At 44.0% G+C, this 20184-nt stretch overlaps 1 protein-coding gene across 1 annotated transcript in view; it reads left to right on the top strand.

The window, feature by feature from the left end:
- dnah5l (dynein, axonemal, heavy chain 5 like) overlaps positions 1-20184 on the top strand; it is a 119540-nt gene that overhangs the window by 34261 nt on the left and 65095 nt on the right. The window contains exons 30-42 of the mRNA XM_028570014.1: positions 3724-3804; positions 4296-4550; positions 5495-5644; positions 7655-7773; positions 7848-7984; positions 9065-9227; positions 12104-12215; positions 13920-14048; positions 15620-15819; positions 17194-17347; positions 18100-18210; positions 19516-19671; positions 19842-19970. Of these exons, the coding sequence (XP_028425815.1) occupies positions 3724-3804; positions 4296-4550; positions 5495-5644; positions 7655-7773; positions 7848-7984; positions 9065-9227; positions 12104-12215; positions 13920-14048; positions 15620-15819; positions 17194-17347; positions 18100-18210; positions 19516-19671; positions 19842-19970 (1896 nt within the window). The remainder of the gene's footprint in view (positions 1-3723; positions 3805-4295; positions 4551-5494; positions 5645-7654; positions 7774-7847; positions 7985-9064; positions 9228-12103; positions 12216-13919; positions 14049-15619; positions 15820-17193; positions 17348-18099; positions 18211-19515; positions 19672-19841; positions 19971-20184) is intronic.

Consider the following 20184-nt stretch of genomic DNA (forward strand, 5'->3'; position numbering starts at 1 on the left):
AGCAAATACTCTTGCTCTCTCATAGAGGCTTTACAGGTGTACATACCTGAGTGATTTAACATTAGAGATGAAAACACCAGCGAGTAGTTTTGGTCTACTGAAGGAACAATCTGGTTTAGTTGTCGGAGGTCAGTGGAGATCCCATCAGACCAACGTGGGGGCTGTTCATCAGTGGAGTCGGTGATAGTGCACGGCAACACAGCGGTCTCTCCCACTGAGAGGTAGATTGTCTCAATCTGTAGTCTCAACTCTACAGGTTGACTGCTAACACACTGCTGCTGGTTCATCACCAGACAGGTGTAGTCTGTAAGGTCTGTTGCTGTGACGTTGGAAACACGAAGAGCTGATGTGTTTGTCACCACTTGGTATCTTCCTCTAACATTGTCCATCACTGATGTCGTATTGTCCCCAAAAACTCTGCTCCATGTTTCTTGCTCATATATCAAGTCCCGTTTGAGCCACTGGACATCCAGATTATCAGCTGCTCCCACACATGGCACGTCCACTGTTTCTCCAAGTCTCATTTCAATACGTCTCCAATCTAATGGCCTACAAAGAGTAATAGTGATGTTGTTGTCATGCATCAGGTTGCCCTCAGTCCAACACTCCTCTCGGTACCGGCCGGAGTCTGAATGGGTCAGGTCGAGGAGGGAGTAAGAAGAAGTATCCATCATGCTGACAAATCGTTGTTTCAAGTGTTCAGGTACTGAGGAGCTGTTGTACCAGATGTCAGAGGTGTTCCACATGACAAGCTTCTCCTCACCAACAGATCTGGAGATCAGGCAGTAGTCGGTGTTCTCGGGGAGGTTGAAGGTGTAAGAGGACCATTTCTTTCGGATGAGGATCCGTTCTTGTGCATGGATGTTGGTGATGAGAGCAAACAGCAGGAAGGAGAGCTCTGTGACTGCAGCCATTCTGCTCCGAGGTCGACAAACACTGACACCACTCAGCTCATATACGCTCTACGCCCACACTCATCAGCAGCTGCTCTTTTTCTGTTTTTAACAAACATGACTTCTTTATCTCGTCATCAGAGGAACCTTTTTCTCCTCCGCTCTCTATCCAGTAATCAATGTCCTTTACATGACTCTAAAACCACAGAGGGTTACGTGTCTTCATACACATCTTTTTCTGAGAGGAGAGGAATCATCCAGAGATAAGAGATAGGGGACAAGGGCGAGCAAGGGTGGACTGGACATCTGGCATACCGGGCACTTTCCCAGTGGGCCTAAGTGCATTGTTTTTTCAATTGACACTGGGCTGCTGGCCCAAAACACTTTAGTCAAAAATATCACATATAGGCTAGGTTTTCTTTTTTCTGACAGACGCGGCACATGAAACACGTAGCTCAACGGCCCATTGGTTGTTTTCTTAATTGACACTGGACTGGCCCAATCATGTCTTTAAACAGCACCCTCTTTGTGAAATCTGCCTGCATGCAGTTTCAGTGTGCATCTGCCAGGTTAGTAGCCTGACGTGGTCATTCTCAGATTCTAGTCAGAATAGCAGTCTGATGCTGCTCCACCGGAACAACAATGGACTCCTTCCATAACTTTGGGACCCTTTGCTGCTCCAGAGATATCCTAAATATATTACAGAACACCTCACAGAGCTGTTCTGAACAGTGCTTAATCAATCTTCCTGTAATAGCATCAGGCCCCATGCTCTCATCTAGAAATCTAGATGCACCCTAGTGGCAGAAAATTTAATTTGCAGCCAGGGGGGTCTAGGACCTCTCTGTTGGCTTGCGAGCTGGAAAAACTAAACTCTGGCCAGGCCAATCACATCGTGTATAGAGTCGGTGGGCGGGGCTTATGGCTGCTGCTGCTGCTGCTGGTGAACAGAGGTCTTCTGGAAGACTAGGAGTTCAGCTTTTCTTTGAGAAAAGAACAAAGAAAGGCACTGAAGTCATTCTTAAAAAAGGAACATGTGTTGGGAGTTTAAAGTTGAATCTACCAACTAGCGTTGCTCTGGTTGGTTGTAGCGCTATCCTATTGCGTGCAGAGAGAATATGAAAGACAACCGTTTATCCCGCCCCTGGGATTGAGCCCTGCCAATGGGGAGTTCCCAGACCCAACATCTGGATGTGGGTCTTGCTGGTAAGGCTAGTCATTTGTCTTAACTCTTTGAAACTCTTCCTTAACATCATGGACATCAGACATCTGGCTCGGCTTTGTGGAAGAGGAAGACTCTGCATGTTTCTCTAAGTTGCTCTGTTAAGTCATGAGTATTAAATCTTAAATAAAGGAGTTACGAGCTTCAGCTAAATCTTTGTTGCTATCATAGCCTGCAATACTAACCGGCTTGTTTTCAGTATTATTATGGTGGCCCGTTATTGTATTCACTCCGTGCCACGCTGCCTTCAAATTATTGCAGCTTCAATTTTCCTCTAGCTTATTTTGATATTGTAACTTGGCCCTATTAATTTGCAGTCTGACCTTTCTCCTTGCTTCCATTTTTTCTGTCTCATCACCTTTAAGAAAGGCCTTTTGTTTTCTGTTCAACGCATTTTTCAGAGATTTAATGACCCATGGCTTGTTATTAGGGTACACCTTGACATGCTTTTTAGGAATAACCGTATCCTCACAAAATGTAATATAACTGCATACAGTGTCATTGAGTTGATCAATATCTTTAGCAGAGTCCTCAAAAACAGTCCAATCAGTACAATCAAAGCATCCCTGTAATTTAGAAACAGCGTCTTTATTCCAGACCTTGGGCCCTATTTTAACGATGTAAGTGCACGGCGTGAAGCGCCTAGCACAAGTGTGTTTAGGGCGTGTCCAAGTCCACTTTTACTAGTTTAACAGCAGGAAAAAGGTCTGTGTGCCGGGCGCCTGGTCCTAAAGGGTTGTACTTAGTGTCTTCATTAATCAGAGGTGTGTTTTGGGCGTAACATGCAATCAACCAATCAGAGATCATCTCCCATTCCCTTTAAAAGCCAGGCGCGTTTGGACCTTGGAGCATTGCTGTTATGATGGAGGAATTGCACCGTAATATTTGTAATCTTCTGCGTGTGTGTGTGTGTGTGTGTGTGTGTGTGTGTGTGTGTGTGTGTGTGTGTGTGTGTGTGTGTGTGTAAAACAAGCATAGTGTGCACGCGCTGTGCACGAGCCTAGGAATTACAATAGTCCAGCCTGGAAGTAACGAATGCATGGACTAGTTTTTCAGCATCGTTTTGAGACAGGATGTTCTTAATTTTGGCAATGTTACGAAGATGAAAAAAGGCTGTTCTTGAGGATAAATCCTGATCAAAAGTGTGCAAGATAGGACCCTTTGACTTCTTTTGTCTTCACCTTCTCCCTCTTGAGCATTGGCTTGTACACAGGCGTGAGATAGATGGTGCTGTGGTCAGACGAACCTAATGGGGGTCTAGAATAAGCTGTATATGCTCCTTTTATAGAACCATAACACAAGTCCAGAATCTTATTTTTTCTAGTTGGGCAGGTGACCTACTGGTAAAGATTTAGGGATTTGCTCAGTTTACAATTATTTAAAATACCCCATTACTACATGAGCATCACCCTGTGTGTGTGTGTGTGTGTGTTTATGTGTGTGTCTGTCTGTGTGTGTTTGTTGTGTGTGTATGTATGTATGTTTGTGCATGAGTGTGCAATTGTGTGTGTGTGTGTGTGTGTGTGTGTGTGTGTGTGTGTGTGTCTGTGTGCATGTGTGTGTGTGAGAGAGAGTTGCTGTTGGACTCTAACAGACAGGTGTGTTTAGGACCCAGAGGAGCAGGTGCAGGCCTTCCTGCAGTCCGACCCCTCGCTGACAGAGTTCAGCGCCCAGATCTCCTTCTACTCTGTGAGTCCACTTCCTGTTCATCACACATCACGCTTCTCCTTCTGTCTCCACTTCCTGTTTATCACACGTCACATGCTTCTCCTTCTGTCGGGACGTTTTGTCTCCCACTACTGTCGGGTTGTTGACTCGTATCATTGAGCCCCTTTTGTCAAGTTGCAACAATGGTATGATGGTATGTTTTTGCTTTTTTGCAGGGTTTTTTTTTCAATATTTTTGTTGTTTTCTCTGCATTTATTTCAATTTTGTTGTTTTTTTACTGCGTTTTTCTGCGGGTTTTTTTTCCAACGTTTTTTAAGCTTTTTCCGTCATTTTTGTCATTTATTCTACTTGTTTAGAGCGCTGTATGGAACCACGTTAAGTTTTTTTTGGGACATTGTGGTTGAAAGAATCCCAATTTTCCCACTTTTCAAAAATGGGTAAAATCTGACCCGAGGACCACAGGAGGGATAAAGCCAAGTTTTTACCCATGATACCTTGCTGTCCCCCTGCAGACGCTGGAGTTGCAGATTTCGGAGCTGCCGGCCTTCTTCACCGTGGGTTCGATCCTCTTCTTCGCCGAGCAGCTGAAGCTGGCGCTCACTCAGGAGTGCCGTCTGTGGAAACGAGCCTTCGGCGCCGCGCTCAACCGCCGCGCGTGCGCCCGCATGGACGCCATCTTCTCGCTGCTGGACGGGCTGACGAAGCGCCTGCAGCGGCCAATCACGGACCTGGAGGACGTACGAGGAGCCATGGCGGCGCTGAGTGAGGTCAGACATTTCATCACTCGTTCATTCATCCAATCGTTCAGAAAGACGGGGCATTTAACTATACTTCTATCTATCTCTCTCTCTCTATTTATCCATCTCTCTCTCTATCTGTATATTTATCTCTTTCTGTCTATTATCCATCCATCCATCTCTCTCTATATCTCTCTATCCATCCATCCATCTATCTCTATCCATTTTTATCTCTATCTATCTATCTATCTATCTATCTATCTATCTATCTATCTATCTATCTATCTATCTATCCATCCATCCATCCATCCATCCATCTATCTCTATCTCTATCTCTATCTATCTCTCTCTCTCTATCATCTATGTCTCTCTCTCTATCTCTCTATATATCTCTCTATCTCTCTCTCTCTCTATCCATCCATCCATCTCCTTCTATCTCTCTCTCTATCTATCTATCTATCTATCTATCTATCTATCTATCTATCTATCTATCTATCTATCTTCTACTAGAAGTAGAAAGTGACATGAAAAGAAAAGACCCAAGTAAAGTACAAGTACCTCAACTTTGGTACTGAAGTAAAAGTACTTGTTACATTCCATCCCCGGTGATTATAAATCATCCCTGATTCCCCTCCTCCCTGATTCCCCTCCTCCCTGATTCCCCTCCACCATGATTCCCCTCCACCCTGATTCCTCTCCTCCCTGATTCCCCTCCTCCCTGATTCCCCTCCTCCCTGATTCCTCTCCTCCCTGATCCCCCTCCTCCCTGATTCCTCTCCTCCCTGATTCCTCTCCTCCCTGATTCCCCTCCTCCCTGATTCCTCTCCTCCCTGATTCCCCTCCTCCCTGATTCCTCTCCTCCCTGATTCCTCTCCTCCCTGATTCCCCTCCTCTCTGATTCCTCTCCTCTCTGATTCCCCTCCCCCCTGATTCCCTTCCTCCCTGATTCCCCTCCTCCCTGTTTGCTGTTCTAGGTCCGGGAGGCGGAGGTTGGCATCGACGCCGGCATCGGTCCGGTGGAGGAATCCTTCGCTCTGCTCCACAAACACGAGCTGCTGTTCAATGACGGGAAAGCCGAGCACGTGGACGGCCTGACGTACGGCTGGAAAAACCTCAGCGCCCTGGTGAGACCGAAACATCTGCAGCAGAGCCTGGTGTTCTTTACACATCTGCAGCAGAGCCTAGTGTTCTTTACACATCTGCAGCAGAGCCTGGTGTTCTTTACACATCTGCAGCAGAGCCTAGTGTTCTTTACACATCTGCAGCAGAGCCTGGTGTTCTTTACACATCTGCAGCAGAGCCTAGTGTTCTTTACACATCTGCAGCAGAGCCTGGTGTTCTTTACACATCTGGAGCAGAGCCTAGTGTTCTTTACACATCTGGAGCAGAGCCTAGTGTTCTTTACACATCTGTAGAGAAAACTCAAGTTCTTGATTAGTTCAGCAACTGTAGGTTCTCCTACATTTTAGAGAGTTAAAGTGAAAACATTTCACAGGTTCAATTCATATGATATTCCAAAATTATGGCACTAATGACTGGTAAGATGACAGTACTTTAGGTGTGTGTGTGTGTGTCTTTGTATGTGTGTGTGTGTGTGTGTGTGTGTGTGTGTGTCTGTGTACTGTATGTGTGTACATGTGTCTTTACATTTACATTTAGCTGAGAAAAGGTGGCTCGATGGTGTTTTAAGCCCCTGTCGACTTCAAGGCACCTAACCCTAACCGTTGCCTAATCCTAGTACGACATTGGGGGCTTAAAACACCAAACACCAAAACAGGTGACTTTGAGCCAGTTACACGGCACTGTTTTAGCAGACATTACAGTTGAGGTTAGCCAACAAAAAGTGAGCGCCATGCAACGAAGACCGTTTAGTTTAGAAAAGGAACTTGTACCAAAAGTCCGTCCATCGTCGTCTGCTTATCTGGGGATGGGTTGGGAGGTGGGGGGTGGGACAGCAGCTCCAGCAGGGGACCCCAAACTTCCCACTTCCCCGAGCCACATTAGCCAGCTCTGACTGGGGGATCCCGAGGCGTTCCCAAGCCAGAATGGAGATATACTGTAGGTACCCAAAGTGAGTTGAGTCCAATGGAGCCGAACGTGCGTTGGAAACGAGGCATTAGTGAAGTGAGTCTTATGTGGTTTGTTTGAAGAAGCAGACATTTGCTTTCATGGTTAAGGGTCCTTTTAAAATATGAGGGGCCATCTGGGACAATATTCAAAATTACCACACACATACTACTGAAATGCTTTCATACACACTACTGAAAAATTATACTCTTACATACTATACTAAAATCTCACACACACAAACGAAAGTTACGAATGTAACTATGGTTCTATGAATCTAGGATGACCGCCAGAGTTCTGGCCACTCGGAATATTGCAAACCCGTGAGAAGATTCTGTAAGAAAGAGCTCGGGGATGACACCGGAACTTAATACCTTGACTAGGGTCACCCCGAGGTCACAGGTGACTTTGTTGATATAAATACTCGACCTGCGCAAGCGCGATACGGAATATAATCAGTGTTAAGCACTGCCCCTGGCTGTCAGTAAGGATGAAATAGAACTGAAACGCTCTCAACACTACTGAAACGCTCTCACGCACAATACTGAAGTTTATAGTTTAGAGTTTATAAAAGCATTTTAGAAGTTTTAATAACAGCATTTCAGTAGTGTTTATAAAAGGATTTCAGTTGAACAGGAAGGTGTTTTTAGTGTAACAGGAGGGTGGCTATGAAAAGCAAGGTTTGTCATAGCTGGGATTCAAGGTTTTAGTATAGTATGTGAGTATAATTTTTCAGTAGTGTGTATGAAAGCATTTCACTAATATGTGTGTGAGGTAGTTGTGAATAATGCCCCAGATGGCCCCTCATACTTACAAAAACAGAGATAATACAGAATCCTACTGTTTTGAAATCTTCTTAAACTTTTTAACTTTATTTTTTATTTTATAAAGTCCTTTCTCTTTTTTTCTGATCCTTACATTTGGCTTGCTTTGGCTTATCTTGTTAGTCTTATTAGAAGGCTTTATTGTTTGTGGACCTCAGGAAGACTGGCGAGGACTATGTGAAAGCTAATGGGGATCCAAAAAAAGAGTAAATAAGTACCAATGTGTGTGTTTTTTGGTTTCAGGTGGTGCAGAACCAGAACACTCTTGTGAGGATCCAGCCCAGCATGAAGGCAGACCTGCTGTCTGCAGTGCGGAGCTTCCAGAGCCACGTCCAGAGCTTCTCCACCGAGTACAACCACAGGTACGCATCAGGGACAAACTCCCGTCATGGTTTATTATGACATGCAACAGAAAGTCAACCGTGTGTGCTTGCAGGGGCCCGGGGGTGGAGGGCCTGGCTCCAGCTGAAGCCAGCGAGCGGCTGCAGAGTTTCCAGGCTGAGTTTGATCAGCTGTGGAGGAAATACACCACCTACTCTGGAGGGGAGGCGCTGTTCGGACTGTCTGTTAATGGTACAACTCACTGACTAGTCTTGCATAGCTAGACCTTCCTCCACAGCGCTGCGGAGGAAGGTCTAGCTAGTCCACACAGCATTCCTGGATGGGAGAAAAACGTGCTGTGGTTTATTGGCATTTCTTTAAAGGTCCCATATTTTAAAAAGCAAGTTTCTCTACAGAGAAATGCACACAGCACATATTCATAAACTGTGCCTTTAAACGAGCTGCCAGGATTTCCGCACGGTTGTGATGTCACAACTATACTGTGTGTGTGTGTGTGTGTGTGTGTGTATATATATATATATATATATATATATATATATATATATATATATATATATACATACATACATACATACATACATACACACACACACACACACACACACACACACACACACACACACACACACACACACACACACACACACACACACACACACACACACAGTACATATATATGTATAAAGTGCCGCTGCAGTGCAGTTACAATCAGTCCCCGGCTGCAGAGACTCAGAGGGTGTAGAATATGCAGAAGAACCAGAAAGACTGACCAATCAAACAGACTGGGCTTTTACTGGAGGGGGCTTACAGAGACAGGCGTTAATACGGAGTATTTCAGAAAGAGAGTAAATGCAGATATATTCAGAAAGACAGTATCGTATTTTTATTTATTTTTTACATCAAAGCAAGTTCAAATAAAATGTACACATGTTCTAGTAGAAACCCAAAATACAAATATGAACCTGAAAATGAGAATATTATGGGACCTTTAAACCAATCACAATCCTCCTTGGCGGGGCTAAGCTCCGGACGGAGCCACGGTGCCTCTGCTAAATAGTCTCAGGAAGGAACTTGTTTTGGTGGAACGTGTGTACGTTCAAAAGTAGTTTTAGTCGTGCGAGAGAAAACTCAGATTGGACAGATAGTCTAGCTAGCTGTCTGGATTTACCCTGCAGAGATCTGAGGAGCAGTTAACCATAGTCCTCACAAATCAGCCGGAGGTTAGAACGCCAACGCAAAGGAAGAGGATTCGATATAGACAACTGACTTCCTTCTCTTCTTCCTTACTAATCATCCCCCTCTTCCCTGCAGAGTATCCGGAGCTGCAGAGGATCAAGAGGGAGCTCTCTCTGCTGTCCAAACTCTACACTTTGTATAACTCCGTCATCGAGAGCGTTGCCGGGTACTACGACATCCTGTGGGCCGACCTCAACATCGAGAAGATCAACACCGAGCTGCAGGACTTCCAGAACAGGTACAGCTCGGAGGAACATTCGTTTACAGTATTTAAGATTGAAATTAAAAGACTGAGATAATGCAGTTAATCATTTAACTTCGCATTCTGAGCTTGAGATTAGGGCTGGGCGATAAAACGATAACGATATGTATCGCGATAGACACGTAATCAATATCAATAGAAAATGCGGCCGATAAAATGTTCGATAACTTGTTTTTCTTCATCAGAAGAAACCAGAGATTGTGAAGCAAGTTTGGTTGCATGAACAAAGGCACTCGCTCTCTGGTAACCTAGCAACGTAGGGAGTGACACTCTAACAGCCAATCATGTAACAGTATCAAGTTTGGTTGCGCCACATCGCTGTCTCGTGTTCTTCAATAACAGAACCGGCGGCGTGGAGTGATAAGTGGAAAGTGAGTGCCGCAGCGAGCGAGGAAATTGTTGATAAAACAAAAGTCAGTATGGCAGTTTTTGGGGATTTTATAAGTCTGTCCGTAGACAGACCAATGTCGTCAGACCGTCGTCCCCACCAACACTGGTACTACCACAAACTAGTTTTACCACCTTAGCCGCGCTCACACTTTGAAGCCCAGCCGTATTCGCCAGCAACGTCCAACAACATCTGCAGCTGCTACACCGCACAAGCAGCAGACCACCATGGAGAGGTACTCTGCATCAGCGCCTTACTAAACACTACAAGCAGCAGACCACCATGGGGAGGTACTCTGCATCAGCGCCTTACTAAACACTACAAGCAGCAGACCACCATGGAGAGGTACTCTGCATCAGTGCCTTACTAAACACTACAAGCAGCAGACCACCATGGAGAGGTACTCTGCATCAGCGCCTTACTAAACACTACAAGCAGCAGACCACCATGGAGAGGTACTCTGCATCAGCGCCTTACTAAACACTACAAGCAGCAGACCACCATGGAGAGGTACTCTGCATCAGCGCCTTACTAAACACTACAAGCAGCAGACCACCATGGAGAGGTACTCTGCATCAGCGCCTTACTAAACGCTACAAAGAAATAACGGAGGCAGACATGTCTGTCCAGAAGCCAGGTTACCAACCTAGCACTAAACCTGCAGAAAATAGTTTCTCAGGTTTCTTATATTTAACATTTTGCACTATTTTATTACACTTTATGAAGCATTTCTTACTTATTCTTTAATTTTGCACCTTAATGTTAAGAGATAATTGTTAAGTGTTCATTGTGATTTTAGACCTATGTTTACATTTTAATTATTTGAGTGTTTTCCATGGTTGTGTTGACATTCCTGCTTTATAACTGAGGGGATTATAATCAGAGGAAGGTTAAGTTTAAAATAAACATGTTTAAATTTAATATATTTTTCTCCTGGTCCTTATTTTAAATAGGTCATAAAAAATATCAATAATTATCGATATCGACCAATATGAAACACTTATATCGCGATACACTTTTCAGCTATATCGCCCAGCCCTACTTGAGATGATCATTCATGGTTTTATATCATCCCGGCTTGATTACTGCAACTCCATTTTCACTTGTCCCAGGACCGTCTACAACTAGAGTGTGGTCTAGACCTACTCTATCTGTAAAGTGTCCTGAGATAACTCTTGTTATGATTTGATACTATAAATAAAATTGAATTGAATAGAACTCTATTGCAAGGATGTTGAACAGGTCCAGCAGGATGTTGCACATCACTCCAGTTTTATACTTACATTGGCTCTAGATCAAGTTCAGGATCAAATTTAAAGTTCTTGTTCTGACTTATAAAGCTCTGGTAAAGCATGGTCAGGCACCTGTTTAGACCTGCTCCATCCGTACACTACTAACAGGTCCCTCAGGTCTTCTAACCAGGGACTGCTGGTGGTCCCACGTGCACTTGCTTAAAGGTCCCATGGCATGAAAATTTCACTTCATGAGATTTTTTAACATTACTATGCGTTCCCCCAGCCTGCCTATGGCCCCCCAGTGGCTAGAAATGACGATAGGTGTTAACCGAGCCCTGGGTATCCTGCTCTGCCTTTGAGGTCATAAGGAGCAAGGTTACCTCCCCTTTCTCTGGCCCCCCCCATGAGAGAGAGACATCAGGCTTTCATACGAGCAAAGTGGCAGTTGGTCAAGGCCACACCCCCACCCTCCACCCACTCCACCCCCCCAACCCTCTCTCCTCCTCAATAGCTGCAGACACAGAAATGGTACATCCTAAGGAAAGCTCATTGTGGGACTGGCTCTAGTGGCTGTAATTCTTCACCAAGGCTGAATTTCAGGAAAGAGACTTCAGATACAGTATTAGGGGACCACTAAGGTCTATATAAAAGAGACTTCAGATACAGTATTAGGGGACCACTAAGGTCTATATAAAAGAGACTTCAGATACAGTATTAGGGGACCACTAAGGTCTATATAAAAGAGACTTCAGATACAGTATTAGGGGACCACTAAGGTCTATATAAAAGCATCCAAAGAGAACCATGTCATGAGACCTTTTTAAAAACTAAACTGTTCCTTTGAAGCGGTGGCTCCAAACCTGTGGAACGCCCTTCCTACTGTCTTACGTTCTGCAGTCTCTGTTGAATCTTTTAATAAGCAGCTGAAGACACACTTGATTAAATTCCCTTTTGACTCATGTTTGTAACTTTGGGTTTTAGGTTTTAATCTTTTAAATGATTTTCATTGGTCTTTCAATAATTTTTTTCTTGCTTATTTTCTGTTGGATCTTACTGTATTTTTACAAATTGTTATCATGTGAAGCACTTGGTGAGTTTGTCTGCAAAAGGTGCTATATTAAATAAACATATTATTATATTATTATTATTATTTAGCTTCTGTATTTCCAATCGCCACTGGCAGCACCTATTGCTCCGTATCTCACTGGGTCTTCTTTTGTGTTTTAAAGGATCCGGAAGCTTCCAAAGGCGTTGAAGGAGTGGCAGGCCTTCAGAGATCTAAAGAAAACCATTGATGACTTCACTGAGACCTGCCCTCTGCTCTACATGATGGCCAACAAGGTCTGACTCTTTGACTTCACGTATGGCATTTTTCCACTACATGGTACCTGCTCGACTCAGCTCGACTCTACTCACCTTTTTTGGTTTTCCATTATGAAAAAAAGTCCCTGGTACCTGCTAACAGGTCCTTTTTCACATGCCGAGAATCAAAAACAACACACATTCGACATTCTGTGTGTGTGTGTCGCGTTAAGTCGCGGCTGTTTCCTGCGGCATTGCTATGATGACCAGCTACGCTCGCCTTATGGATGAGGCGGTACTAAATCTGCAATGGAAAAAAGAGGACGGGGCACTGCAGCCGAGTCGTGCCGAGCCGAGTCGAGCAGGTACCATGTAGTGGAAAAACGCCATTAGTATGAATGTAAAAGTAGGGTGCGAAAGTGTTTGATCAATCAGCGTTGTCAGACACATGTAACGGCGCTGACCAGGGGCATCATTTATAAAACCAGACGGTGAATTTGTGTCAGAAGTGGCGTACGAACGAAACGGGACACCCCCCAAATTCATATTCATTCAAATCGACATCATGCGCAGAGAGGAAAACAAAACAAAGGATTTTCACTCAATGTGAAGTTGTTGGAGTTGTAGGATGTTTGGAGGGCACAGTGTAGAGTGACAACATGTTGCAGACGCAGTTAATGCCACAGCATCATGAGGTCGGACTGTGCCGAAATCAATGGATGGATGGATTGTTGGATGGATTGTTGGATGGATGGATGGATGGATGGATGGATTGTTGGATGGATGGATGGATGGATGGATGGATGGATTGTTGGATGGATGGATGGATGGATTGTTGGATGGATGGATTGTTGGATGGATGGATTGTTGGATGGATGGATGGATTGTTGGATGGATGGACGGATGGATTGTTGGATGGATGGATGGATTGTTGGATGGATTGTTGGATGGATGGATGGATGGATGGATGGATTGTTGGATGGATGGATGGATGGATTGTTGGATGGATGGATGGATGGATTGTTGGATGGATGGATTGTTGGATGGATGGATGGATGGATGGATTGATGGATTGTTGGATGGATGGATTGATGGATGGATGGATGGATGGATGGATTGTTGTATGGATGGATTGTTGGATGGATGGATGGATGGATTGATGGATGGATGGATTGATGGATGGATGGATGGATTGTTGGATGGATGGATTGTTGGATTGTTGGATGGATGGATGGATTGTTGGATGGGTGGAGGGTGGATGGATGGACGGATGGATTGTTGGATGGATTGTTGGATGGATGGACGGATGGATTGTTGGATGGATGGATGGATGGATTGTTGGATGGATGGATGGATGGATGGATTGTTGGATGGATGGGTGGGTGGATGGATGGATGGATGGATGGATGGACGGATGGATTGTTGGATGGATTGTTGGATGGATGGGTGGGTGGGTGGATGGGTGGTTGGATGGATGGACGGTTTCTCTGAGTGCTCCTCTCTGTACAAGGGCCCAAAACAGGACAGAGATCCAACAGGATAGCTCGAGGCAGTCGGAACCAGCTCCTGGTTTACCAGCATGTCTTCCTCCAACTACTGAACTGGAGATGCTTATACGTGCATTTGTCTCATCCTGCATGAACTACTGTAACACACTTTTCTACTCACTGAGTATGTCTGCTCTGGATGGTGAAAGCTGATAATAATAATAATAATGTGTTTCTCTGACCTTGTGTCCTTCAGGCCATGCTGTCCCGACACTGGACTCGTCTCAGCGAGCTGACCGGTCACAGCTTCCACGTGGAGTCGGACGCTTTCTCCCTCAGAAACATCATGGAGGCGCCGCTGCTGCAACACAAAGAAGACATAGAGGTACTGATGCTGAAAACACGGCAGCTTTTAACACACAGACGCAAATAATACCTCTGTTTAACCTAGTCTCGCTTTGCCAGATCCTCCTCCACAGCGCGCTAAAGGAAGGTCTGGCTACTTCACAGAGCATTCTGGGATGGGAGGAAAACATGCTTTGGTTTAATGACATTTCTTTAAACCAATCAGAATCGGCATGGGCGGCACTAAGCTCCGCAAAGAGCCGCTGCCAAATAGTTGTGCTGGAGAAATCTCAGATTGAACAGATAGTCTAGCTAGCAGCAGTCTGGATTTACCCTGCAGAGATCGGAGGAGCACTTAACAATAGTCCTCACATATCAGCCGGAGGTTAGAACGCCAACACAGAGACAGAAGAATGAAACGGAAGGACATAGACTAGTTTAACCTGACCCAACCCACAACGTTTCTCTCCTTACTTATTTTGAGTTATTATGGATTTTTGGATGGATGGATAGACAAAACAAAGAACAGAAAGTATCATATACACAAAAATGGTACCACTAGCAAAGTCATGATATATGTAAATACCAAAAACAAATAAGAGTTGCACCTTTGCTATCACCTAGACATTTCTCAGTCTCAGTCCTTGCAAACCATTTCTTTAATAGGTTTAAAAATTAAGAACGTTAGCCTCTTTCCGACCAAGTAGTTACAGGAATGTAGTTATAGGAACAGTCCACTGGCCAGAGGAACTTAATAATCCCCAAATTGGTCAAATCAAAACATGAGGAAAAAAAGTGTTCTAGGAACTGCAAAAATCCCTCCGTTCGGAAAGCGGCAATTATGAAACTCGGTGCATTTATTTGATTTAATCTTAGAAGTTCTTAGAACCAGTTTTTAATAAAGGTGTTTGTTGGTGGGATTTTGATTAGTTTATGTTTCACATAGAGGGGTTGTCCGACATGACCACCGTTGGGAATAACTTTGAAAAAACAGAAATCTGGAAAAGTTTAAAAAGACTTTGGTAAAGCCATGACAAGAGTAATCCAGGAAGTTCTGCAATAACGCTGAAAAACGCAATAAATAATCTAAAATCTGAATAATTCTGAAAAGTCAGGGGTGCTTGTTAAGATTACTTATAACATTTTAATAAGCTTAATAATACTTTGAGGAAGGAAGTGGGAAGGAAGAAAAGAGGACACAAGAAATAAACAATGAAGGAACAGGAAAGGAACGAAAAGACTAGGAAGGAAGGAAGGAAGGAATGGAAGAATGAACAGATGCATGGATGGATTAACAGATTGATGGATGGAAGGATGGATTGTAGTATGGATTGATGGATGGATGAATGAATGGATTGACAGATGGATTGTTGGATGGATGGTTGTATGGATGGATGGATTACTTATAAAATTTAAATAACCTTAATAACTCTTTTGGAAATTTAGCAATAACCCTGAAAAGCCTGGACTAATCTTGACAAGCGGGAGGTTGAAAACTTTTGCAATAAACCTTGAAATGATGGTAAAGTTTTCAGGTTGAACGGTAAGAAAGTACTGCCTCTGTGTCTGAAAGAAGGCGTCTGATTGGCCTGTTTCCCCCGCCGGTGTCAGGATGTTTGTATCAGCGCGGTGAAGGAGCGGGACATCGAGGCCAAGCTGAAGGACGTGGTGGCCGAGTGGAGCAGCCAGACGCTCGCCTTCGCCTCCTTCAGGAGCCGAGGAGAACTGCTGCTCAGAGGAGCCGATACAGCCGAGAAGATCTCCAACATGGAGGACAGTCTGATGGTGCTGACGTCACTGCTGAGCAACAGGTGAGGTGGTGGTGGGGTGGGTGGGGGGGGCAGAGACAAGGAAGGAAGGAGGAGTATAATGCCCTCGAGGCACTGGCAGGCACAAGTGGTTTTCTTGCTACAGGTTTATTTGAAGCTTCTCCTCCAAATCCACCGTGAAAACTAAACACACAGTATAACGAGAACATAAAGACCACATTAGCTTAATATGAACATACAATGACAGCACAGCATGTAAAATAACGTTCACCAAAGTAAAATACAGACACAAAAGAACATACCTCGTTGGCTGCATGCTGTACACAAGGGAATAGAGGTTTCCTTACATTGCTGACATCCGCTATAACAACCTTAAAACTTTTATCGGAGCATTACATTGAAACCGTCCCAAGAGGCCTTGCGTGGAGACTTCAAAATGAAAGCTCTTTACTCTAACCAAATAAAAATCACCAAATAATACTAAATGCAATTTATAATTCAAAATTATGACATTGGTTTGAAAACAAATTATACATTATTATAATGTAATTGCGACAATTACAAGGAGACAAAGTAGGAAGGAAGGAAATGAGGGACTTGGGAAGAAAGAGGGTTGGATTGAAAAGGAAAGGAAAAGGAAAGAGAACAAAAGAGACAAGGAAGAAAGAGACTGAAGGAAGGAAGGAACAGAGAAGGAAGGAAGGAACTGGGAAGGAAGAAAAGAGGAAACAAGGAAAAAACAATGAAAGGAAAGGAACGAAGAGACTAGGAAGGAAGCAAGGGAAGAACGAATGGATGGATGGATGGATTAACGGATGGCTTGATGGATGGATGGATGGTTGGATTGTTGAATGGATGGATGGATGGATGGATGGACAGATGGATGGATGGATTTTTGGATGGATTGTTAAATGGATGGATGGATTGATGGATGGATGGATGGATGGATGGATTGACAGATGGATGGATGGATTTTTGGATGGATTGTTGAATGGATGGATGGTTGGATTGACAGATGGATGGATTGTTGGACGGATGGACGGACGGATGGATGGATGGATGGATTGTTGGATGGATGGATTGATGCATAGATGAATGAATGAACTGTCTGCCTGTGGTCCTCCGGATGGATGGATTTTTGGATGGATGGATTTTTAAACAGATGGATGGATGGATATTTGGATGGATAGTTGAATGGATGGATGGATGGTTGGATTTTTGGATGGATGGATGGATAGATGGACTTTTGGATGGATTGTTGAATGGATGGATGGATTGTTGGATGGATGAATTGACGGATGGATGGATGGACGGATGGATGGATTTTTGGATGGATTGTTGGATGGATGGATGGATTTATGCATAGATGAATGAATAAATGAACTGTGTGCCTGTGGTCCTCCGTCCTGCCTGCAGGTACAACGCTCCGTTCAAGCCGACCATCCAGCTGTGGGTCCAGAAACTCTCCAACACCTCCGAGATCATCGAGAAGTGGCTGTCGGTCCAGAACCTCTGGATCTACCTGGAGGCCGTGTTCGTGGGCGGAGACATTGCCAAGCAGCTGCCTCAGGTCACATGACCGTCACGTTAAATCTTTTCAAACCTTTTGTCTCACATCAGAAGTTAAAGCGTAACTCTCGCCAAAATGCAACCCAGGGGTCTTTTTGTGAATGTACCAGAGTCAAACTTTCGTTTAAAAGCATATTTAGGACGGAAGCGCCACTTTTAAGATGTACCGTATTTTCGTTTTTTGGACCTTTTGAATGGGAGTGCTAAGGGCACTTTTATGCTAGCCTCAAAATAGCTATTTTTAAAACACTAAGAAGGCTAGACACAACATTTGAATTTGAAGTATGACCAGGGGCTCTACACCTTAACTACACCGGTGCACACGGGACATACTAAATCTGGGGCTACTTGTTTTGATATCGACTCGTTTTGACCGCCGAGGTGGTAGCGGCTGGAAACAACAAGAGCTACGGTGAGTTGTTCAAAACCTTTCTTTTTAGTAAACTCTGGGTACACAAACAATGTTGTCAATGCTGAGTTCATGTGTAGAGCCCCTGGTGATACTTGGAGCAAAGTCTCATGTTGTGTCGAGCTTTCTAGTGTTTTAAAAATAGCTATTTTGAGGCTAGCATAAAAGTGCCCGTATTACTCCCATTTGACCGAAAAACGAAAAGACTGTAAATCTTCAAAGTGGCGCTTTCCGTCCTAAATATTCTTTTAAACGAAAGTTTGACTAAGGGTACGTTCACAAACAGACCCTAGGTTGGATTTTGGCGAGAGTTACGCATTAAGGTTTATCTTTGACTCGTGCAGGAGGCCAAACGTTTCCACAACATTGACAAGTCGTGGCAGAGGATCATGCAGCGGGCGCACGAGCTTCCCAACGTGGTGCAGTGCTGCGTGGGAGACGAGACGCTCAGCCAGGTGCTGCCCACGTGCCTCTGATCAACACGTCACTCACGTTACTCTGGCATGGTTTTTAAACATGTTTCTGTATCTGAACAAAATGATGGACATGGCATCCATTTTGAAGCCTCTAGTCTGGCAATTTGGCCGTCGCCATTTAGTATTTATTTTTTTTTTAACCTGATGTGATGATTTTGGCAAGGGCGTAGCTAGGGAGGATTCTGCACCAAGGCAGAATTTTGGGAAATAGACTTCAGATACAGTATTAGGAGACCACTAAGGTCTATATAAAAGAGACTTCAGATACAGTATTAGGGGACCACTAAGGTCTATATAAAAGAGACTTCAGATACAGTATTAGGGGACCACTAAGGTCTATATAAAAGAGACTTCAGATACAGTATTAGGGGACCACTAAGGTTTATATAAAAGAGACTTCAGATACAGTATTAGGGGACCACTAAGGTCTATATAAAAGAGACTTCAGATACAGTATTAGGGGACCACTAAGGTCTATATAAAAGAGACTTCAGATACAGTATTAGGGGACCACTAAGGTCTATATAAAAGAGACTTCAGATACAGTATTAGGAGACCACTAAGGTCTATATAAAATAGACTTCAGATACAGTATTAGGGGACCACTAAGGCCTATATAAAAGAGACTTCAGATACAGTATTAGGGGACCACTAAGGCCTATATAAAAGAGACTTCAGATACAGTATTAGGGGACCACTAAGGTCTATATAAAAGAGACTTCAGATACAGTATTAGGGGACCACTAAGGCCTATATAAAAGAGACTTCAGATACAGTATTAGGGGACCACTAAGGTCTATATAAAAGAGACTTCAGATACAGTATTAGGGGACCACTAAGGTCTATATAAAAGAGACTTCAGATACAGTATTAGGGGACCACTAAGGTCTATATAAAATAGACTTCAGATACAGTATTAGGGGACCACTAAGGCCTATATAAAAGAGACTTCAGATACAGTATTAGGGGACCACTAAGGTCTATATAAAAAGAGACTTCAGATACAGTATTAGGGGACCACTAAGGTCTATATAAAAGAGACTTCAGATACAGTATTAGGGGACCACTAAGGTCTATATAAAAGAGACTTCAGATACAGTATTAGGGGACCACTAAGGTCTATATAAAAGAGACTTCAGATACAGTATTAGGGGACCACTAAGGCCTATATAAAAGCATCCAAAAAGCAGCATATCATAGGACCTTTAACTGTCTGTGTATCTGAAGAACAGTGTTTGTTAGGATTCATTCTTGATTCAAACAGATTTTTTCCTCCACCTCCAGTTGCTCCCTCACCTCCTGGAGCAGTTGGAGTTTTGTCAGAAGTCTCTGTCCGGTTACCTGGAGAAGAAGCGCTTGGTTTTTCCTCGTTTCTTCTTCGTCTCTGACCCCGCCCTGCTGGAGATTCTGGGCCAAGCCTCTGACTCGCACACTATACAGGTAACACCCCCTTACATGAACATATTTGTTCCAGTTTTTATTCCCACTGCTGTCCTTGCTCCCTGTCTGTCTCTGTCCTTTGCATTCTTTACTGTATTCTTATTATTTTTCTTAGTTTTTAAAATGTCATATTTAGTCCCAAACTGTGTCTGTCTGTCTCCGTCTCTCAGGCTCATCTGCTCAGTCTCTTTGACAACGTTAACAGAGTTGTTTTCAATGAGAAGGTCTACGACCAGATCATCAGTTTTCAGTCTCAGGAAGGAGAAACTGTGGAGCTGAGCCAACCTCTCCTGGCACAGGTACACATGCACGCACGCACGCACGCAAACAGCATTGGTCAACCCCTAAAGGCCTTTTTACAGTCGCCGCAGCCGACCTGGCGCGCCGATGTGACGTCAAAATGAGGTAGATCTCGCTGGCGCGTCAGGATTTTAAGTTTAAGAGGTCATGCTGCATTCAGTTCCGGATGCCAGGACTCTCAGAGTGACTGCAAGTCTCTCTTGCAAACTTACT

This window comes from Perca flavescens, chromosome 22, assembly GCF_004354835.1.
Source record: "Perca flavescens isolate YP-PL-M2 chromosome 22, PFLA_1.0, whole genome shotgun sequence".
In the NCBI taxonomy this organism is placed as follows: domain Eukaryota; kingdom Metazoa; phylum Chordata; class Actinopteri; order Perciformes; family Percidae; genus Perca; species Perca flavescens.